This window comes from Numenius arquata, chromosome 20 (assembly GCF_964106895.1).
Source record: "Numenius arquata chromosome 20, bNumArq3.hap1.1, whole genome shotgun sequence".
NCBI classification, from domain to species: domain Eukaryota; kingdom Metazoa; phylum Chordata; class Aves; order Charadriiformes; family Scolopacidae; genus Numenius; species Numenius arquata.
In genome coordinates this window covers 5,931,252-5,952,407 of record NC_133595.1, presented here as the reverse complement: position 1 = coordinate 5,952,407, position 21,156 = coordinate 5,931,252, and the positions used below count along the sequence as shown (strand labels likewise).

The 21,156-nt window shown below is 50.3% G+C and overlaps 1 protein-coding gene across 1 annotated transcript in view; it reads right to left on the bottom strand.

Annotated features, from left to right (window-relative positions):
- Positions 1–17,729, bottom strand: part of LOC141473891 (tyrosine-protein phosphatase non-receptor type 11-like) — a 34,748-nt gene extending 17,019 nt beyond the window's left edge. Inside the window, 4 exon segments of the mRNA XM_074161514.1 lie at positions 2,335–2,458; positions 17,486–17,624; positions 17,627–17,692; positions 17,694–17,729. Coding sequence (XP_074017615.1) covers positions 2,335–2,458; positions 17,486–17,624; positions 17,627–17,692; positions 17,694–17,729 — 365 coding nt within the window.
- Between the last annotated feature and the right edge of the window lie 3,427 nt (positions 17,730–21,156).

The window sequence follows — 21,156 nt, the reverse complement described above, 5'->3', positions numbered from 1 at the left end:
AACTCCATCGCCTGCTCTCTTTTCAGCCCACATCCTCTCTGTAATTAAAAGGAGCTGCATTTCCCCTCACTGGCTTTCAAAAAGCCTTGAAGAAGCTGAAGGGGAGGGGTTGAAAGAAGGAGGAAGAGGTTTTGATTGTTTTCCTAAAGGTACTTTCTCCTCCTGCCACCTCTATTTTAGGTACTTTTTCAAAGGTATCTGTGTTGTTTCCTTTGAAAACCTTTTATTTCTCAGAAAGGGGAAAAAAAAAAAAAATATAGACCTGTCCAGTTCAGAGACAAAATAAAAAAAAAAGCTCTGTCAGGATACAATCCTAGGTGAGAATGACAACACATTGATCCGTGTCTGCCTTCGTAATGTAACAGGGAAAGGGGAAAAACATAGGGGGGATATAGTCTCCCAAGTTTTCAGCTTTCACAGCACATGAAGCTACTCGTTCTATGCTCTGTTGGGTGTTGTAATTCCCAAGGAAATTTGTGCACGTGTTTCAGGACCATCACCAGTGGGAAAAGAGCATATCGCTCAGAGGAAGTATAAACAAAACTGTTCTACCTAACCAGTGACCATGCCCAAGCAGATTTTCCATACCCGAGATTATAGGACAACCCTTGCCTCAAGTCATGGAGTAGAGATGGGATGAGCCAGGACGGGGCAAGGACTTGCACGTAGAAGTAGTCAGTGAAAGAATTATTTCCTTGTCTTCAATTCACGATGCTTCAAAACTCAACACATCGCCTTTACGCGTGTGTGTCATGTTGAATGTGCTTTCCTGGAAACATGGTATGTGTCACAGCTCTGGTTTACTCAGAACTGAGAGAGCTGGTCAGACTTTCCACCCAGTTAATATCTGCCAGCGGGCTGTGGTGGCATTCTTCAATACTACAATAGCAAAGCATTCTGTATTCCTCTGCTCTTCACTTGCAGCTCATTCCTGCAGGGCACCCATCAGGCAGTAAGGGCATTAATTGCCTCCATCTTATGGCCAAAACCATACTGTTATCAAACATTTACTGCAACACAAAGGTCTCCCTGCAGTAGGAAGTGGTCTAAACCCCCTCCGATAATCTGACACTCGCTTCCTCCCCCCCCTCTGCTTTCTGCCACAGAGAAAGCAGAAAGGAGTAAAGAAATAATCAGAATAATAAAACCGCTCTGTAACCAGCCATAGCTGTTCCATGAGGCCAAGCTTTTCTCCACATGCCACAGCTGGACGAGGGGAGGCAGTGGACCAGCACAGGCGAAAGGCAACAAGCCACAACGACAGAAACCCACTGGCTGAGGCACCGGGACAGAGGAAAGGGAAGAAACCAGTGCAAACCTGTGGCCCGACTCCACGGAACAAGGCAGGAGCGCAGTAACGCAGGTGTGGGAACTGGCTCCCCCGGCAAAGCAATTTTCCCTGCTATTCCAGGGTAATTAAGCTGCCACCTGGGCATCTTTCCACACCAGGACACTGTTGCACAGCCGTAACCTGCACCTGCTTGCACATCGCCTGGTCGAGCAGGGCTGTCGGTGCTTCGTTTTACCATCAGATGACACCCTGACTCACAAAATTACACGAGAAGAGGCACTAAGCTCACATGAAGATAACCCCCCCCCCGCCTTTTACACGTATTCCCTCTCTGTCATACCTTGCTCAAGGCACCTCTCTGCGAGTTTATTTTCCATTCCAATTAGAAGCACTTCCTGCCTCTCTCATTAACTCACAGCCACTTCTGATCTCAAGATTACGGGGGAGCTGGTGAAGCCACATCCAAACGCTCCCCGCCCAGGCGATGGCAGGGGAAAAGACGGGCTTTTTCCCTTCCGCCGCCTTTCTCCGTAGCGTGAGGAGCTCCGATGGGTCAGAGCTGCCGGAGAAGCAAAGGCTCAGAGGGCCAGGTTCCATTCCCCAACACAAAAGGAAGCATTTAAAAAAAAAAAAAAAAAAAAAAAAAAAAAAAAAGGCAGCTGCAAAACCTCCCTCTTGCCAAGCTAAGAAATGGCTGCACTTGGCAGAGAGGAGCGCAGGCTCAACCTGGTGACAATTGAAGGGACAGAAGAAACAAGGCCAAGAAGGGTTTCATCTGAGCGGTTGAGGCAACAAGGAGAAGGTGAAGCCTCACCGGTGCCAGCATCGCCAGTGCTCTGACCTGCCAGCAGCTCCCCCAGCACCCAGCAGGGGGGAGAGAGGGGCTCATGTCCCCTTAGATGAGTTGGGGACGTTCAGCCTGGAGAAGAGAAGGCTCCAGGGAGATCTGTGCAGCTCCTCTCCCCTTGTGCATCCATTGACGGGAGCAGGATGCGCTGGAAGAGACCCTTTGCTCCATCCCTCCCCTGCTGCTGTCTGCTTACCTGACCGAGAGTGTGAAATCTCCTGGGTTGCTCTTACTGGGTCGAGCCAGAAAGCTGCCATGGACACCCCTGGTCAGGAGCAGCTTCTCTGCCTCGATTCCGCTGATGTTGGGATGAAACCACCTGCAAAATGCAAAGATGAGATGAGAAAGGGTAGTTAGCCTGAGCCTGCCCCGACTGTCCGCCCTTCCAGACATCATCTGCCTACTCCTATTAGCAGCACGCCCGCCTTCCTCCCCACCACCTCCCAGTAACAGCTCTCACTCAGAAAAGCCCTCTCTTAGGATATTACCGTGGAGAAAGTCTTCTCACACGTCCATCAAGAGAGGTCTCTCTCCCAAAGGGCTTTGTCCTCCTCTCCCTCAGCTCAGGCAAAAACAGGAGCCGTTCAAGCTTTTCGCAGGACAGACGGGAGATTCCCTCTCTGGAGGAAACCACTGGCCGAGAAAAGAGTTTTGGCTTTTCTGGCTGTAGGTCTCATCCTGGCCGGACACTTCCCACCCAGCACCTTCCATGCTCATACCCTCCGAGCCGTCACATTGATGGCAAATTAACTGAGCCAAAGGAAAGACCTGCATCCCTGAGGGCGCTCAAGGCATTTCTTGAAGGGCTTCCTGACACCATTAAAAGCTCCAATATCAAGGGCACAAAACCTCTTGTTCTCCCCAGCAAGAGCACAAGCCTCAGGCTTTCGATCTCTCCCATTTAAAATCTGTTACGAAGAGGGGGATGCTCGGAGCTGGAGAGAAGAAAGGCTTTCCTTTGAGAGTCTGTCCGGGAAGGAAAGGCACGCTCTGGTCTGTGACAGTGACAAGCCCTTATGCTACGAGAGGATTTCTTAAAACGTTGGTGCAAACCTAATGGAAAATGCATGTTCCAGGATCTCCCCCTCTGCCCAGTCCACAGAAAACACCAGGTCTGCTCCAGCCCCAGCTAAAGCAGCTTTGACTCTTCAATTTGTGGGGAAGCAGCTGCTTTTTGACTCTAATCTCTAAAAAGAGCCCAACCGCACAACACCAGCAAATTTCTCTGCCCAGGACCAGCGTACAGCCAGAGAAGCAGCGGCAAAGGGAATGCTGCAGGAAAGCAACGGTGGAGCTGGTGTCCACGTGTAACAGGACACTGTGGAAAAGGGAAAGAGAGACAGCTCACCCTAAGGGGAAAATAGATTCATCGTGTTGTGCGCTACTTTAATGTAATCTTTGTATTTTGAGCGTCATCAAACTCATCTACCGACCTCATTTCTGATGCTATCGGTCTTGATGGAATCGCAAGAACTGGTGTTTCCCCCGGCTTTAACGTGTACTAAATGTGCACACTAGACCAGTGATTTCCCATGTGGCGCCAGTTTTATGGCTCGATTTTTCAGAAGCCACTGAAAATCCACTTTCTAAATGCCAGGCTCTTTTTGAGTAATCTCACGAGTCCCACAGAGAGCACCCCAAACCGAGAGTCAGTCAGTTCTGAAAATACCTCTCAGTTTTCCATCGTGCTCCAGCAGACGCTTCTGCATGGGACCGCTGTCGTATTTTTCATGAGCAAAGAGGAGAAGATGAGCCATAGCTAATGCTGTGTAATAGCAAAACGTGCTTACTGAATGTTTCTGGGCAGGAGGGGAGGCTGCACACCCGAAACTCCCATCAGAGTCGAAGGGCGATGCTGTAAGAGCTCCTGCCCAAGCAGACGGTGTCCCCCAGCAGATGCTTCTGCATGGGACCGCTGTTGTATTTTTTTCATGAGCAAAGAGGAGAAGATGAGCCACAGCTAACACTGTGTGATAGCAAAACGTGCTTATTGAGTGTTTCTGGGCAGGAGGGGAGGCTGCACACCCGAAACTCCCATCAGGGTGAAGGGCGATGCTGTAAGAGCTCCTGCCCAGGCGGACGGGTCGGCGGCACCGCTCTCAACCGAACGACTCAAAAAACCGCAACGCTTCATTTTCCAAGCCAAGTGAAATGCGGGTTCTCATCTCTGGAAACATTTAGTAAGCTCGTTTCTCGTAGGCAGCTGCCCGTGGATCAGATGAGCTGACGCACTGTCGTTCCCCCCCCTCCCTCAAAGGGTTTGCAAGTTTATCCTGAGTATTGCAGAGAAACGCGTAGCCCAGCGTCTCCCCGAGTGCCCGGGTTAGGAAATACACCCAAAGACTAAACCTACAAACATAAGCACACGCACACTCATCAGAGTGTGTTTGTCTCTGAGGTACACACAGAAAAGGTCAAGAAATGTCACCATCTCCTCCACAATTTGGGATTTCCTCCCTCCCACCGCAAGGCAAACAGTTTTGATTAAAGATCCTTGAATTCTGGAGGAGGAGAGGTCTATTAGGGAAGGGCCATGGAAACAGATGGTAAACAGGAATCCCAGTGTTTCCAAGCCTTGTATTCCTGACATCACAAGAGTGACACCCTTTCATAAACCCACCGTCTGCAGGGCCAGCACTTGACCCTGCCGCAAAACTGCTACTGGCACAGGAACGAACGCCTCTAATGGAGCTTAATGGAGCCCAGGGACAAGGCAAAGGGCCACACACCGCGTTTCCACTGAATGCCTAATGGCAATAAAACGAGCACAATATTGCTAGCCAGGACATAATAGGAAAAAACCTAAGGAAACATCTCCGGTAAAACAGTGGGATGAGAAGTCTCCTAGGTACGTACCCACAGCCGCAAGAACACACCAGTTCTGAGAATATCAGGGTGACAGCAGTGTCCTCCCAGGGCTGCATGCTCCTCAGAGGCTGCCACGAGAGCAGGAATCACACATCCCCTCGTCCCCCATCACTCAAGGAAATGCTTGTCATCCTGGGATGCAGGACCTCAGCCGGAGCCAGACCTGTGCGATGCTGAGAAGGGACAACTTTGCGGGGGTCGTCAGTACCAGGAGGAGGGCAGAGGTGCTGGGGCTGCAAATCTTCCAGCATCCAAAGCTCCCACAAGGAAGAAGGCATCAGGAACAAAAGGACCTGATGTCCAACCTCCCTCCAATGGAAGGATGGGTGCCTGGGAAGGGAGGACCACAACCTTCTTCCTTTTCCACCCCAGCAGCTGCCGACCACAGCTACAAAACTGATTCGCATCAGTCCCTTTTCAGCATCGTTTCACAGTGAAATACTGAGAGGGAAGAACAGGGGCCACTTAAAAACTCTCTGCAAACCCTCACGAGTGGGACAGCACTGTATGTATGAGAGGGGGAAGGAGTATATCGGCAGCAAACCTGGGGCTCTGTCAACTCTGATGTTGTCTTTGTTTCACTAAACAGAAACCTGAACACTAAACACCCTTTCCCTTAATGACTCCCACCACTTGGACAGGAACCAATTCATACACGCAAACACAAACCACTTGTTATTTAGCTTGCGAGAAGCACAAACAATGAGCTGAGGAGAAAACCTTTGCAGCCCTCACAAACAGAAGAGGGAGGAAAGGCCATTTCCAAATTTATCAGCAAGAAAAAAGAAGAAAGAAAAAGAGGGAGAAATCCCCTCTGGAATCGTAGACACCTCTCCCGTGGGTTTCCAGAACACAGAAAACCTCCTTGTACGGCTCATCTTGGGAGGGCTGTGTAGGACAGGAACGCATGGCTTGGCACTGCCTTGCACAGGCTGCCTTCTTCAGCCAGGGAAGAAGGTGTGAAAGGGGTATTTTCAAATTCAAGGTCATCTCCATTTAGGAATTATGGTCCTGAAATTGAGCACTTGCTCCCTGGAGGCTTTTCTACCTGGGTTTGAAAAACCACGAGGTTTGTTGCAGTGTGCATCCTCAACCCCTCATGCAGCTCCGAGAGCTACCCATGACCGAAACCCACCCACCTCTCCCTCTCACAGGGTGCTCCGCACACCTATTGCCAGGTCTCAGCCCACTCCCTGGAAACAAGGGGATAAAAAACAACACTGAAACCAGCCGAAAACTGAACTGAAGGCTCTTTGCCCCATCCTGCTCGCTGGGCATACACCAAGAGCCTGCCTGCTCCAAAGCTCTGCCGCTCCATCCTGGTAGCGAAGGCAGGACTACATGGCCAGAGGTGCTTCTCCCAATACAGCTTGTTTATCTCCTGACCTGGAGTACGCTCTTCTTGCAGAAAGCATCTTTAGAGCTGTTCATCATTATGGTTTTTACTGGAGTACATTTGTTGGTAAGCAAAACCCAACCCACAACAGAGCCGAGGAGAGGAAAGCACCAGCCCACGCATCTCTCGCTGAACGGCAAACGCCAAAACCTGCAACCAGCCTTCGGTGGCCCAACGGGCCACCAGCTCCAGCCCTGCACCTGAGGAGCATGACCACTCGCTTGGAGGGGAACCCTGGGCTTGGAGCCAGACCTTCTGGACTCCCAGGCTGTTCGCAGGAAAAAAAGGCATTATTAATTTCACGCCGTAGTTTCGATGTCAGAAATGACACACGTTATTGTGCAGTGGGTCGTTCAGGCAACCACGCAATTGTTAGCGCTTTTTGCAGAACTGAGTCACCCCTGAAGAATTGCTTTAAATGAGAGCGGGGATCTAACAACTTTTCATCTCCACCGCTCCAAGTAAATATACGCTGCCTGCTCCAGGCAATACCGCTTTCCTGCGGAGAGATGCATTTCCCTTCCATCAGTCAATCCATCCAAAGCTGAACTTAAATTAAAAAGCCACCCGCAAGTGCCTTTCAGGAACCAAAGCTACACGAAGAAATTTATTAAAATAAAGAGAGAGAAATATAGAGAGACTTGCATGCAGTGCGCAGTCCCCAATGCAGACTAACAGTAACAGACAGATACTGCTTGGGCTGCGAGTAGGGTTCAGGCCAGGCTGAGCTCTCCGCTGGAGCAGAAAGGTCCTGGTAGCCAGGAGAACACCAGAAAGCCCATAATGAGAAAAATAAAATAAAATAAAAAATTAAAAAAAAAAATAGCTCTGGAAAAGGGAACCTTTCTCTGTGTTAAAAATTATCAAATAATTTCTCTTTAATTACTAAAGTCGTCTTTTCCACACAGTATTACTCATTTCCTCCCTAATGTGAGCAGGAATGCTTCCTTCTGCTGGAACGCATCCTTCTGCCCCTGTCTTGGGACGAAACAGAACAAATAGTTGAGCAACACCGTTACACCCTCAGAAATCCATAAAACAAGGCGTTTTTAAAAGCCTGACTGGGAATCCTGGTATTCTAAACAGCTCCAGCAAACATCCCACAGATAAAGAGCACCGTATCTGAAATTATAGAATCACAGAACTCTCTGGGTTGGAAGGGACCTTTCAGATCATCAAGTCCAACCATCAACCCAACACTGGCAAAAGCCATCACTAAACTGTATCGCTAAGCCACATTTTCTTTTTCCCCTTCTCTCACGCAGCTCAGAGACGACACAAGGTGCGTCTCGCACAGAAGAGAAAGCCGCCAAGTGAAGAACACGTTGGCTGCTGGGACTCCTGGACCAGCAGAGATGGGATGTCTACCCCAGAACATCACACAGGTGAAAGCCCAGCATCACCACGGAAGACCTGAAAGCAAAACTGCCACGGGGCTTAGGAACAGCATGTGACTCGGGTTTCACCACGCTTATTTTGGGGCATCCCCAGAGAGGCCAGCACCAGGTGCACATCTGCTGCAGCCCCTCGAGTGCCTGGGTTTGAAGGCCGATTTAGCCCCGCGTCAGCCAGAGAATCTGGAGCATTTGTAATGGTAAAACTCCTTTTTGTTAGGCTTGGAGAGGATCAAAGCAAATGTGGCTCAAGAGACACCACCTACGCACTTCGTGTGTGGTTAGCACTGTTTGGTTCAACACAAACTCCAGCCCAGCAAGCTGAGGTGGCTCAAGAAACTGGGAGAGGGGGAAGGAGGGGACCAACCCACCACCAGACTTCCCTTCTGCTGTGCCACAGCCCCTCGACACCGGCCAGGAGCAAGGGTCAGTGTTCACGGCAGATGCTGTCGGTACGGGGCAGACGGTCCCCTCCCCGGTTCCACCGGGGTGAAGGAAGGGTGGGATGTGGACCCTGCCCTTGGAGGCAGCCAAGCAAATAAACATCTGAAGCTTCTTCCAGCGGAGAAACGCGGAGGCTGACTTGCAAGAGCAGGCGTAACTTGGGGCAACGCAGCGCTTTGTGAGACTAAGTTTCCCCTCCAGCAGAGAGGAGAAAAAAAAAAAAAAAAAAATAAAAAAATCTTCAGAGCTGCTTAAAGGACCCAGACGCTTACTATTCATTTAAAATAGAGACCCATCAGTCTGCATTTGCAGACAGAGACGCTCCTTTCAGTGCTGAACAGCCAAGTACACACCACCGGAGCTCTCACAACGTAGCTGGAGCAGAAGTGAAGGTGGGACAGTCACAGAAGCAATTCACTCCCTGTAAAGTCATTAATCCACAGAATGGGATTAGTAGGTGCAAAATTCTGGGCTGAGTGAACGCTGATGTCCTGTTCCTGCGACACCTCTCTGGTATGGAGGTGGAACCCCCGTGAATAAGGATCCTGGCTTGAAGAACAGAGAAGCAGCTCTTTTTTGGAGGGAAATTCACTCCGACCCTGCTGCCTCTGGGACCAGCAAGGCTCCCGCAGCACGGTTTGTCCTCTACAGCTCGTACGTGATGCTGGGGAACATCATGCCCACACACTCAGTGAGGCTGATTTGACCTCTCGGCTGCCTGGCATCTCGGCCAGGGTACCAGGTTACAGCAGGAGACCCAACGGCAATATTTGGAGCCATTTATCAGGGCAATGCCACCTGTTGAAGGGACCAGTATCCATCACATCCACTGGTTTCCAGGAGGAATGAAGAGCAGTAGCGTGGGCTGATGGTTCCTCACAGACCACCTGGGGTCAAGCTGAACACTGTGAGAAGTCACCAGAAGAACACATGCTGCCAGCAGCTCTTCGGTTTATAACCCCCCCAGGCTGCAAAGGGAATGACAGAGCTTCTAGAAACTGCTCAGGTCCCCACGCAAAACAGAAAGCATCCCGAGAGTCAGCAGTGCCAACTTCACATCGACATATAAAACTAAGCTAGATGCTAAAACATTGGCCATCAGCAAAAATCCACAGCAAGGTGCTTGCATGGCATGGAATGGCATTTCCCACACCTTCGGGAGGGGGAGGGAAAAAAAGGACAGACTTTCCTAAAGAGACAGAAAGAAGCAATTCCCTGTTATTGAGAAGGGGGTCACGCTTGTGCTGCGACATTAAGGCTTAATTTAGCAAACTGTGTGTTTAATATACAGCAAGGCTGCTCTTGGGTTTTGGGATGTTTCCATGCTGAATTATTAGCGTTCACATCTTTATTGAAAGCTGTTCTACGCAGGCATGGCTGCCTATAAAGCATTTCTCAAACCTGACAGAGCCGCAACAGCCTCCTTTGTTGGTTCTAGCCTGGTTCAATTCAAATCCCATCAGAAGACTCATTATACCAAGCACAGCCCCCAGGGAGCGCATTAAATAAATATACCCTGCAAATCTAGTCAGTTCTACATACAGGTAAATATTTTCATTTTCCTAAAGCAATTAGCATTATGACAGCTAACCGTGCCAGCGCGCATCATCTAATATCCCCCAAGACTTCTGTAAACAACTTTAAAACAAACAAGATTCTTTACTACATTTCTAAATCAGCATATCCATTTCCAGAGCAGGTACCGAAGTCTGTGTCGCATTCTCTGGGGTGCAACAGTCACTTCTATAGAAACCAGCTTGTTTCCTTCCCTATATACTTTACGGAGCATCTCCCTAATGGATCTCAAATGGTGAGAATGGTTAACCACCTTTCCTGAGAAGGTACACACCTAATTTTCACCAAACACTCCAGTAGAATCCTGATGTCCAACATCCTTTGGCTCATTTAGAGGCCAAACCAAGTTCTCAGCAGTAGCACAAACGCAAAAGCAAACAAGGTGTTTATGCAGAAAGCCTGGCCTGTTTCCACACGCAGTGCTGGGGACTCCAACCCTTGAAGACAAGCATCACCACAAGCAACAGCGAAGAGCAGATGGACTGGTTGCTGAGGCCTTGACCCTGAACAGAGGTTGGTGGGATTGCTCCCAACGAGCAGATTCACAGCCTTCACCTACTTCTCAAGTCGCCTCAGAGAGAAGGATGGTGCCTCCAGCCTTCCCAAGCCTCCCGCAGTCACCGGAGCAGGGCAGCGTGCCTTCAAACCACCCCATGCCCCTTCGCCAACAGGTTTTGACACCCAAAGAAAGGCTCCAGTGATTAAAGGATGGACCAGATGATCCTTGAGGTCCCTTCAAACCTGGTATTCCATGAGTCTATGATAAATCCGGGATGCAGAGGCACAGAAGCCTGGGTCATGCAGCACAACCCACACTTCACCTGATATCATCGAGGTCCTCTGGTTCTTGAGGAACCCAGCAATAAAAGTGACACAGAGGAACCGTACAAGAGCAGGTAAGCAGGATAAAGCCCTGCCATGCTTTTGACATGAGTAATCAGCTTGAAAGCAATATTTAACAGCCAGGATGAAAAGGCGTGCTGGGTTGGAAGAGGCCAGAGACCTTTTTTCTGCTGCAGAGCAGAAGTCCAGCTCTCATTTCAGGAGGGGCAGGTTGGCAGTTTTTGCGGGCAAGCTCTGCAGCTATTCACAGGGCTTTGTAGACTCCTCTTTCAAACAACTGATGTACCCCCCCTGGATATAGAGACCACAAGAAAGAGCAGATGTGACCAACGGCCAGCCCAGGCTGAGGACACACACACATTTCCAACCATCAGCCCCACCTCCTCGAGAAAGGCCAGGTTTCCACTGACACCCTGTGAAAAAGAGCTGGGGTTTTGCTCAGCAGTTTGGTTTGGTTTTTTTTTTTAAGCCGTTCAATTTCAAGGTTAGCGAGTGTGTGTGCCCAGAGGGACTTCCCCAGAGAAAACACAGCCAGAACAAAGCAGAGCACTATGTCGGAGAGAAGAGACGAGACAAAGCAGTTCAGCAGAGGCTCAGTGATGCGACAGCAGCAGGCACAGACAGCTCTGGGGTACCAATGAGCTTTACCGTCATCATTAGGCATGGCCGGGTCCTGCAGAACCCTTCTGCCAGGGCTCAGGTCAGGGAAGGTCTCACCCAGGCCCAGCAAAGCAGCAGGAGAGCCAGAGACACAGAACCCAGAGCCCTGGTCCTGCGTACCAGGCTGCTAGCCCACCGGCAAGCCCCGGTGAAGCCCTGAATGAAGCTGTTCTCAACAGCTACCAACGCTGCCGTGGAGGACGACCAGCACTGCCCAGTCTTCATGAGCTGAAACTGCTGTAAGAACTTCTCACAGCCCCTGGGCAGCTTAGACACCAAGCCCTAACCTCCAGGTCCCCGGAGAGCCACATTCCCTTCCCAGCACCCGCTGTCTTCTCGGCAGCTTTTCAAGCCAGCTAGCACACCAGAGCTCAACATCAAGGCAAAGAAAACTTTTCCATTTCATTGAATCCTTCAATGAGACCATCCCCAGCCCACTGCCCTTCTGCAGGATGCGCCACTGATGCTTGCAGCAATGGAAACCTCAGCCCACGTCTCTGCCCATTAGACGATGACCATGAAAGGCAGAGCAGAGCGGCTTTGAGCTGCAGAGCAGCCACGTACCCAACGCTCCTCCGTGTCACGTTCAAAGAGGGGTTTTAACTCACCACCCACGTTTTGGTCTGAAACTCGAATACTACAGATCAGAAACGGTTTCATGAACAGCTCTTCAGAAGAGCTTCTCCATAAATGTCACTTGCAAGGCAGTGCACTGGGCACAGCGGTTTCGGTCGGAGAAACTGGTTTTAGCTAGAGAGCAGCAGCAGCCTCTGACTATAGCTGTAATATCAGTTTTATGACTTTGTCATTTCATTCCAGTTTCGGTCCTGTCCCTGGGGGAAGGTGGCTGGAAGCTGCCATCCTGGGGGAGGGAGGTGGCTTTTGCTGAAGCAGGAAGAGCAGAGTACAGAGACAAAACCCAGAGACGGCAGTAAAAGCCCTCCAGGAGCTCTTTCCTGCAGCCCTTACAGAAACAGGAGCAGGCAACACCCTCCTGGCAGGGAGCTGGTGCAGACAGTTCCCATTTACTGGCTCTGGAGCCTCAGCTGGCATTAATTGTTAATTAATATAAATTCACATCTGTGCTATCTCCCTGACACAGGCAAGATTCTGTGCTCATCTTCTGCCTATGATTCAGTCCTTTTATCTAAATTATTCTAGTCCATGCTTGCCATTGGCACCTGTTCCCTTTTTTTCACGCGCTGTCCCATTCGTTCTCCTTCCGAGCCATCCACCCCATCTTCCCCCACCACCTGAAAGCAGCAACACACTCATGGTCTGTCACAGTCTCTCAGCAGAGGGCTTCAAGTGGGCTAGGTGTCTAAAGCAATGATTTTGCCTAAGAAACTAGATAGCTTGTTAAATCTGGCTGACATCAGAACAGAGAGAAATCACTCCAAGGACAAACACCACAAAAAAAAAAAAAAAAAAAAACCTCCTGCCACATAAACAGCAACTAGTTAAGGCATCAGTTCTTCTGCCTGGGATGGGCAGGCAAATACAGCATCCAGAGGGCCTGGCATCTCTCGGCGGTCCCAGGCTCTCTGCTTTGCAAAGTTGGCAAGGGTTCGCTCTGCTTTAATGCGAAACTGTTAAAATTAGCATTTTTGACTGATGCTCTTTCCACTTCAGAAACAGATCCTGCTCTTTTCTCATATCTCACTCATAGGACCCGAAGCACACAGCTGCAGTGTACCCTCCTTCATCCCTGGAGCCCGGGAATGGCCATCGAACCGTGGAGATGTAGCAGCCACCACTACCCAACAACATCCCCGACAACTAACTTGGCTGCCGTATAGCCAGGACACAGTCTGGACCGATAAAGGTGTAGCCAAGTCCTCCTCTGAGCTGCCCTCAGGGACAAGTGCAGGCACAGAAGCCCTTCATTCAAGAACATTGAGGTAGTACTTTTTGACATCTAAACTCCCTTCATAGCGCAGTCACCCTCAGGAGCAAAGCCCCACCATCACAGGTGCTGCAGAAAGCACCCAAAGGGTGGTCCCTGCACCAGGATCTCACCATGCGAGGCCCAAGAAGAAGAGCATGGGAGAGGCCAGAAGTGGCTTGAACTTGCTGAAGTACACCCAGTGAGACCAGGGCTGGGACTGGTGCTTCACACTCCTATTAAATGCGGCCTCCAAGCTGCATTTCCATTACAGAATTCCATTTTTCCATCGAGGAAAGTGGCACCTAGCAGCGACCTTTGTGCTCAGCCACGGTTCCCTCAACCCAGTCTCCATCCCTGACTGCCCGCTCGGTGGAAGTGGCTCTGCTCTACCCTGGCCAGAGAGGAATAAGCTAAGGAAAGCACGGGAAAACTAGGATGATGTCCTGCTGATGGTTCAGCAAGAGCTTCTGGCCCTTTTTTTCTGACACTCATTTAGTCACACGCCTGTTCCAACGGCATTTCTATCCGGATCCTTTAGCTCTGGTTTTAGAGACAGGGCTCACCCTGGGAGGAAGATCAGCAGCTCTGAAAGGGAGATGCTGATTTCACAGCTACTTGTCCCGGTGGTCCCTCCAGCAGTCGAGGTTAGTTTAGGCTATATCCAAGCTGAAGTGGCTGCAGAGAGCCCGATCCCTCCCCCCCCCAAACTGAGCGTTGTAAGGCTCTGCCTAACGTCGGGACTTCCTCGCAGCCTGTCCCGTACCGCTGATATGGACAACCTCTCTCACCAGCATGTCTTGCACTCCCCAGATAAAGGCCCTAGAGTGACAATAAGGAAAAGAAGCCACAGATAAAGTTAAGATCCAGGACACAAAAATACACCAGCTGCAGACAAAACAGAGGGCGTGCTCCGCAGGAGTAGAGCAAACAGCGAGGCACCGGAGCACGAGTGTGTGACCTGGCCTTCAACTGCAGGCTGAAGCCGAGCTGTGTTATACCCATGGGTGCACGTAAAGGATGTGAAAGAGACTGGCACCTGCCTGCTTTTTTGCCGTCTCCTCCTCACATCATCTCACGAGCAGCTCCTGCAGCCCTCTGGGAGGCTGCCGTAGACGAGGGGCTTGTGCAGATGTAGAAGAAAGGAGAGGGATTATGCCTGTGGCATCACGAAGGTCTACCATCACTCACGGTCCATCGTTTTGCAAACACGGTCTAACAGCTCTTAGTCCTTAGAACTTGTTAAAGCTCAAGCTCTGCCCTTGCTAAAAAGAGTTCCTTCAACAACATCCCGATAGCCAGCGTGCTCGCTTTCCTTCAGCGGCAGCCCTGGGTTTCTCTTTAGCCCGCTCGTGATCCAGGAGAGTCTATCCAAAGGGTGTAGAGGGAGCATTAGGACACAGTGGTGGCACAGGGGACATTTACCACGCATCAGGGAAAAGTCTAACCGATCATCCCACCCTGCTGCGGATCAATGGAAAACGGAGTGTGCCTGTTTGCCTTTATGCTTGGGTATTCCTGCACCCACATTGCCTTGTGGTTACCATATGCAGGATGCCTAACCATAGCCACAGAAGGACACTGTCAAACATCGGGCTCCAGCTGGTCCTCTCTCTTGCCACAGGAAGAGATGCTTCAAACTCAGAACTGAAGGCAGGAAGGAAGGAGGAGTTGTTAGAGAGCTTGGCCTCCCACCACAAATGCAAACTTATATTTTTCACTTCCAAAATAAAATATTACATGCTTTTGCTTGGACGCAAGAGTTCCTTCTTCAGAGCATCACACAGTCACCTATCCCACAAGGGGATCCCCACCAATCTACACGTGTTATCAACAGACCCAGGTCAGAGGACTCCGAGGACGGAGTCACATCAGAAAGAAGACTGTAGAAACACTGGCATATGAGCCATAACAGATGAAAAAAAATTAGATTAGATACTAGGAAGAAATTCTGTGCTGTGAGGGTGGTGAGACACTGGCCCAGGTTGCCCAGAGAAGTTGTGGATGCCCCATCCCTGGAGGGGGTCAAGGCCAGGTTGGATGGGACCCCCCCTCCAGCCTGCACAGCCAGCCCTCGGTTAGCACGGTGATGCTATGGCTGAGGCTGAGAACGGGAAGCACCACGCAAGACCGAAACTGCTGGGAAAAAGACACAATTTTTCCCTGATAATTCTCAGTTTCCAGCCCATGGGAGAGGCAGACCCAGCTGGATCAGGCCAACGTACATTTCAACACCCAGTTATACTCACCTGCACCAGCAGGAAACTGGCAGCTGGGGCTCTTCCAAGTCGCCCAGAGGATTTACACCCATGTTCTCTTAATTAAAAAAGGTGTAGCTGAGTCCCTCAAGCTGTTTTGAACACATCAGCCCCAAAGGTGTGTGAGGTTATTATTTTCAGCTGCAGTTTTCAGTTTTTCTGGATTAATTCTCTGAATAAAACTTATATTTAAATCAGCCTTTTCTACTCAAAGGATATTCCCCTGTTAGGACCACTGTAAACACTGAGCTACACTTTAACCTCAGCCAGAGAAGGCTTTACCTACCAGTCTCAAAAGGTCTAATAGCAGGAGAAATCTCTTCTGAACTCCCTCCATTCATGGAAGTTTACTGGCCTGTATATTAAAGATGTTTTTGTTCTCATAAAGCAAGTTAAAATTAAACTGCAGGCCCACCTGCCAGACAGTTGGGGCATTAAAAATACATATCACCAGCCAGCATCGAAACTAGCCCAGCTGCTGTCTGACTGACAGGCTTCCTCCTGGAGCAGAAAAGTATTTGTTGAGCTGCTTCGCTATGATCCAGTGAAGCAGAACACACCCAAAGAAGAGACCAGAAACTGAGAAACCCGTCACTTCTGCAATACCTGAGAGAACAGCATTGAAATGAGGTTGGTGCAAAAGCCCGGGGATGCTCCTGAGGTAGCAGGGAATGTAAATACCAACAGGCTGTAGTGACTTTTCATCATCTGAATCCCTGCGGAGCATTGCAGAGCAGCCCACGGCCTCTGCACGCCCATGGAAGGAAGGAAGGAAGGAGGAAAACCCGAGGCATGCTCCACATTACACGCCGTGGCAAAGAGCCATGGCCACTTGCACAACGATCCCATCGCGTTTAAACAACCTCAGCCACGGCTTCAGACACAGCCCAGTTCCTGCCCTGGATGCATTCCCTGCCTTTCCAGAGGACAGGATTGCTTTTCTTCACACATCCACTCTCCTGCTGTGCTTCCTAACCTGGCAAAGGGATCGGTTCACTCTCCCATCCCTGCTCCAGCAGACCCTCTCTCATACAGACGCATCTATAGCTCATACCCCCATATAACCTTCCCTATTAAAAACTGCCTTTCCCACTAAATGTTGACATTTCATGCAGTTTTTAAGGACCTACAGAGTTCAGCTAGAGGGGTTCAGCACCTGGAAATGACAATGCTCCCACACAGGCAAGCAGTTATCAGCGCCTGAAAGAGTCCTCGGCCAGAGCCCTGGCAAGGTAAATGAAGAGATAAGCGAGGAACTATTAACACAGCACTGCTAACGAGGTATTACGAGATAAAAATCTAATAACATCACAAAATAACAGAAGGGATAACCTCTGCCAGGCTGCAGTCAGCACCAAAAGCCTCTTCAGTAATCATATTAACAGTAATCATCGTAATCATATAAGCGAAACTGCTAACACGCCGTTTCCCAGTGCTGAAGCCAGCACGAGGAGAAAGTTACCATCACCCATGAGCTGCAGAGGCATCTGAGGGGTAGTTTCCACTGGAGAATCTTGCACTTCTGCAGAGAATTTGCTGGTCTGTGGCTAACGAGCCCTGTTAATCACTAATTCCCACCCTATTAGCACCCACACCTTCGTAGGTGCTCTCTTGACTGTTATTAGCTCACATCCTCCTGTAGCACAAGTGGAACCTTTCTGCGCAATCTAAACTACAGAGATGATCTCCGTGCCTTCTCCCCTTTGCCTTGTTCCCACTCAGAAATACCAGCTTTGTTAAAAATAGAAGCTAGACATAGACGGAACAGATATCCTACCTCACCATAACTGGTCAAGGCTCCTGACCCGGCAGAGAGATTCGTTAGTCCACAGAAACCACAGGACAGCTCAAAAGGCAGTAAGATTCGTAGGATATGGGAGGTGGGGAGAGCTCGCTCTAGGATGCGGAAGGCAGTTTGCTGCCCGATAGGAACGTTCCAGCCTCCAGCATCCTTCAGGAGGGTTGGCCAAGGTGGTGGAGCCTGGAAAGTTTCAAGCGAAGAAGTGACAGCTAGTTATTTACCAAAAAAACAGCCCAGCTTATTCTGGAAGGGAGAGGGGGTGGAGAGAAGAAAAGGAAGTCATCTCGTTCTCTTATCGGTACAAAGCCAGCAGCTGTGAATTAGGTGTTTAGAAGGGGACCGACCGGGGAGGGTAACCACCAGGCGCACATGGTGCATGACGACATCTGTCTGTCAGTTCACGGGCAGCCAAAGCTAAAGAAAAAGAAAGAAAAAAAGAACGGCTGATGGGCCAGGTTATGTTCCATGGAGCTGCTGTATCTGAACAGCACCTCCTATGAAATCTTCCCCCTCCGTGCAAAGCAGCAGGAGATATTTCTGCTCCAGGCCTCCCGTGCAGAAACAGTGGTCATGGCCTTCATCGCTGGGAGGGGAGAGCCCACGGATCCAGGCTCTGCTCCTGTCGGAAACAGGTCTACCGTGCTCCTTCAGGAGGAACCTCCAACATACTCAGGAACACCTTTGCATCCCTGCTTGCTTTTCTGGGTTTCCTAATTTCAGATTAAAAAGCAGTCCCTTCATTTGGTGCTGACTCGGTTCCTCTGTGGGGTTCATAACCCACTGCTTGTGCACCTTATCTCTCCGCCCTGTGAGCTCTTTGGGGGAACATACGGCCCTGCTCCCCACGTTCTGCTGGGCCCCAAAGACAACTGTACCTCGGGCAGAAGCGTTTCTACACAGCTCTTCTGAGCTAGCTTCTCCTGACACGTAGACCACGTAGCTGTAAGGCACCCAAGTTAGAGTCCTGTCTCCTTATTCAGGCATGGAGAGAAGTAGTCACTTAAGGGTGATGCAGAACAGAACCCAATTGTGTCCCCCAAGAACACGGGGACACTCATCTCTGCCACCCAACACAGGTGCCTAAACTTAGATGGCCCAAACATCTCAACGTGTCCAGGTCTGGGGTTTAATGTGGAGAGATAGCAAGGTTTACAGAGAGAGAACATCTTTAATTAGATCAGATGACATAATTGGAAAACACAGACACACTTTCAGGTGCACAGACCTTTCCTCAGGCCACCCCCGGGCAGAAAGAACTAGTGTTCTCAGTCCTGCAAGAAGCCAAAGGCTGCGGTGGCAGAGGATGACTCCACTCTTCCAAACAGAGCCTGAAACCACCACCGATCTCCTTCTCCTGGCTCAGCAAGCTAGGGAGGAAGACACAACACCCAGTCCTAAAAAACTTGGAATTTTTACAGCCCTGCGACTGCATGACCGGCCAAATACCTCGCTCCTGCCTAGTCCATAGAATCATAGAATGGTTCTTTCACATACTTGCATCACCAGCTTCATACAGCTGGAGGAACAAGAGCTCAGAAGGCTGTCCTCCCGTGGGCTGGCAAACAAGTAAATATACATCAATCAAGGTATTAAATAGCCGGGAATGTGGCTGCCTCTCCAATCCTGAGTATTTAGTCCATTATCCCACAGACGCTTAGCGCAATTAGGGTTGCTTTGCGGCTGGCCTTTAACGTGCCAGCGGAGCAGCTGAGGCACAGAGGAGATTAGGGACCAGCAGCAGTCCCAACCGCAGAGCAAAGCCGAGCTCGGGAAGCCCTGTCTCACCCCAGGGAGCTGGAAAACGCTGGGCAGGACTGGGGACTGACCCCATTGGTCAGCTTTTAGGGTCTGTTCCCACCAAAGTAGCTCGCAGAGCAAGAGCTGGGCTTCTCGCCCTGCTAAAGGAGGAAGAGCAGCTCTTGCACCCAAGAAGGATGCTCACTTCCAAGTCAGCAGGAAAAGCTGATGGCCCCAGAGGCAGAATCGGAGCAACTCAGGGGTGTGATTCCCGCTAATGGAGACGATCCAGGCAGCCCCCCAGTAGTGCCAAGCTTCCCCCATTTGCTCCCCGGGTGCTTGATGCAGCTGGTGGGACCAGAATAAAGCTTCAGGATGCTGCGCAACCTGCTGCATCTGTTTTGATGGTCAAAAAGGAGGTGTCCTGGAAAAGCAATCCTGAACTATGGCTCATGGCCAACCCTGCACAGTACTTATAGATCCAGGAGGGCTCAGCGGCCTCTTTTTCAGGGATATTTCTGCGTCTCTTCTCATAGAAACCATTGCTGCACTAACAGGAAAAGAAGGACTCTTACACAGCAATGAAGCCTCAAAAAACTTTTGTCTCTGGGAAGGGCATTGCTTGGAACTGGCACTTGAGCTCTCTTCTTATCCCTAGAATACAAACAGAAGACAGATTTTCTGCAGAGATTACCCTAACAGCCAACAGGCAAACGCTTCCGAAGAGACTCAACAAAATATCCAAGGAATAAAACCACATCCTATCTCTCTCTCTCGGTCGTCATTCCAAGGCTGAAAGCACCACTGAAAACCAAACCATGCTCTGCCAAGGAAGAGCTGAACTGGCGTCTAACAGTCAAGGGCATCAGCGATTTCACAACTAGAACAGGACTTTCCTTTGTTTACTGCCAGCACTTCCTTGCAAACCTGTGCTTTAAAATACACGCCCCGTTTCCTACTTAACCCTCATACATTTTTCCTCTGCTCGTGTAGGCAGACAGTGCTACCTGGCAATGGTCAGGCATCAGAGATGCCGGAGATAACAGCTGCAATGATGCAAGAAAAAAGAGGGGGGAAAAGTAAGCTACGCTGTGCTGGCCCTCTGTGGAGCTGTGTCTTCCCTCTCCACAATAGGTACATCCCAATATATTTCGATATACTGCCCACAGGGCTCAGCTGCCATTATGGCCTTGGAGCTCAGCACTAGAAGCAAACTAACGTGGGACTAAAACTTTTGCCTCATGGAACTCAATATCCAAACCGTGTCGGCACCGAATACGGAGACTGGGCTTTTATTCCCTTCCTCTGCGAGCGGTGCACACGATGGCAAAGCCTGTGTGTTGAAGACATGCATCTTCCATGCCTACTGGAAGCTATTGCTGGGAACTGCCCCTGCTCCCTGCAGCTCCCAGGCTGTGCTCTATCGCTCCTGGGTGGAATGAGCCAACCTGCCCCACGCACATGGGAAATGACCAGGCAGGACATCCATCGCAGGGCTGGGAGGAGAACGCTGAGCCAGGAGACACCTCTGCTTTCTTCAGCATCACCCAGACTCACTGATGTCAACCGTCTAGTCAGTACTGGAGAAGAATCTCCAACTGGGCGTTCCAGGCGCCGTGCTTAAATATGACCCCCGGGACATTTATCGTTTGAAACCAGACTGCTACAGCGAGGGCCGGCTGTTTGTGTGAGATCCTGCGCTGTTTTCCTCAGGCTCTTTCCTCTACGTTTTGTTATCGTGCCTCATTGCTGCAGGATTCTTCACGGGGTTCAAACTCCATCTCCGCTCTCTCCTGCAGTCACTACCTGACAGGATCGTGCTCTCCACTGCTTTTTAGCCATCCCTTCAAGCAGAAACCTGTTCAGTGTTCCCTTCTCCCCCAGCACGCTTGCCAGAACCCTCTGCCACGAGCCAAGTAAACCTGCAGTGACTAAGGCAAGAGCCTTCTTCTGGGATAAATATTTGTAGAAGCCAAAGAGGGGAGGAAAAAATGGCTGTCTGCCTTTACATTAGACAGAGTCACTGCCCAAACACCCCTGTGTGAAGTGCGAGTGACAAGAGGTGGGAATCCTGCCCTGGCTGATGCCACGTCGCAGCTGCGGGAGCTGATGGGTTGGAGGGTGGCTTGTCGCACCGGAGGGACCATATGCAAACAG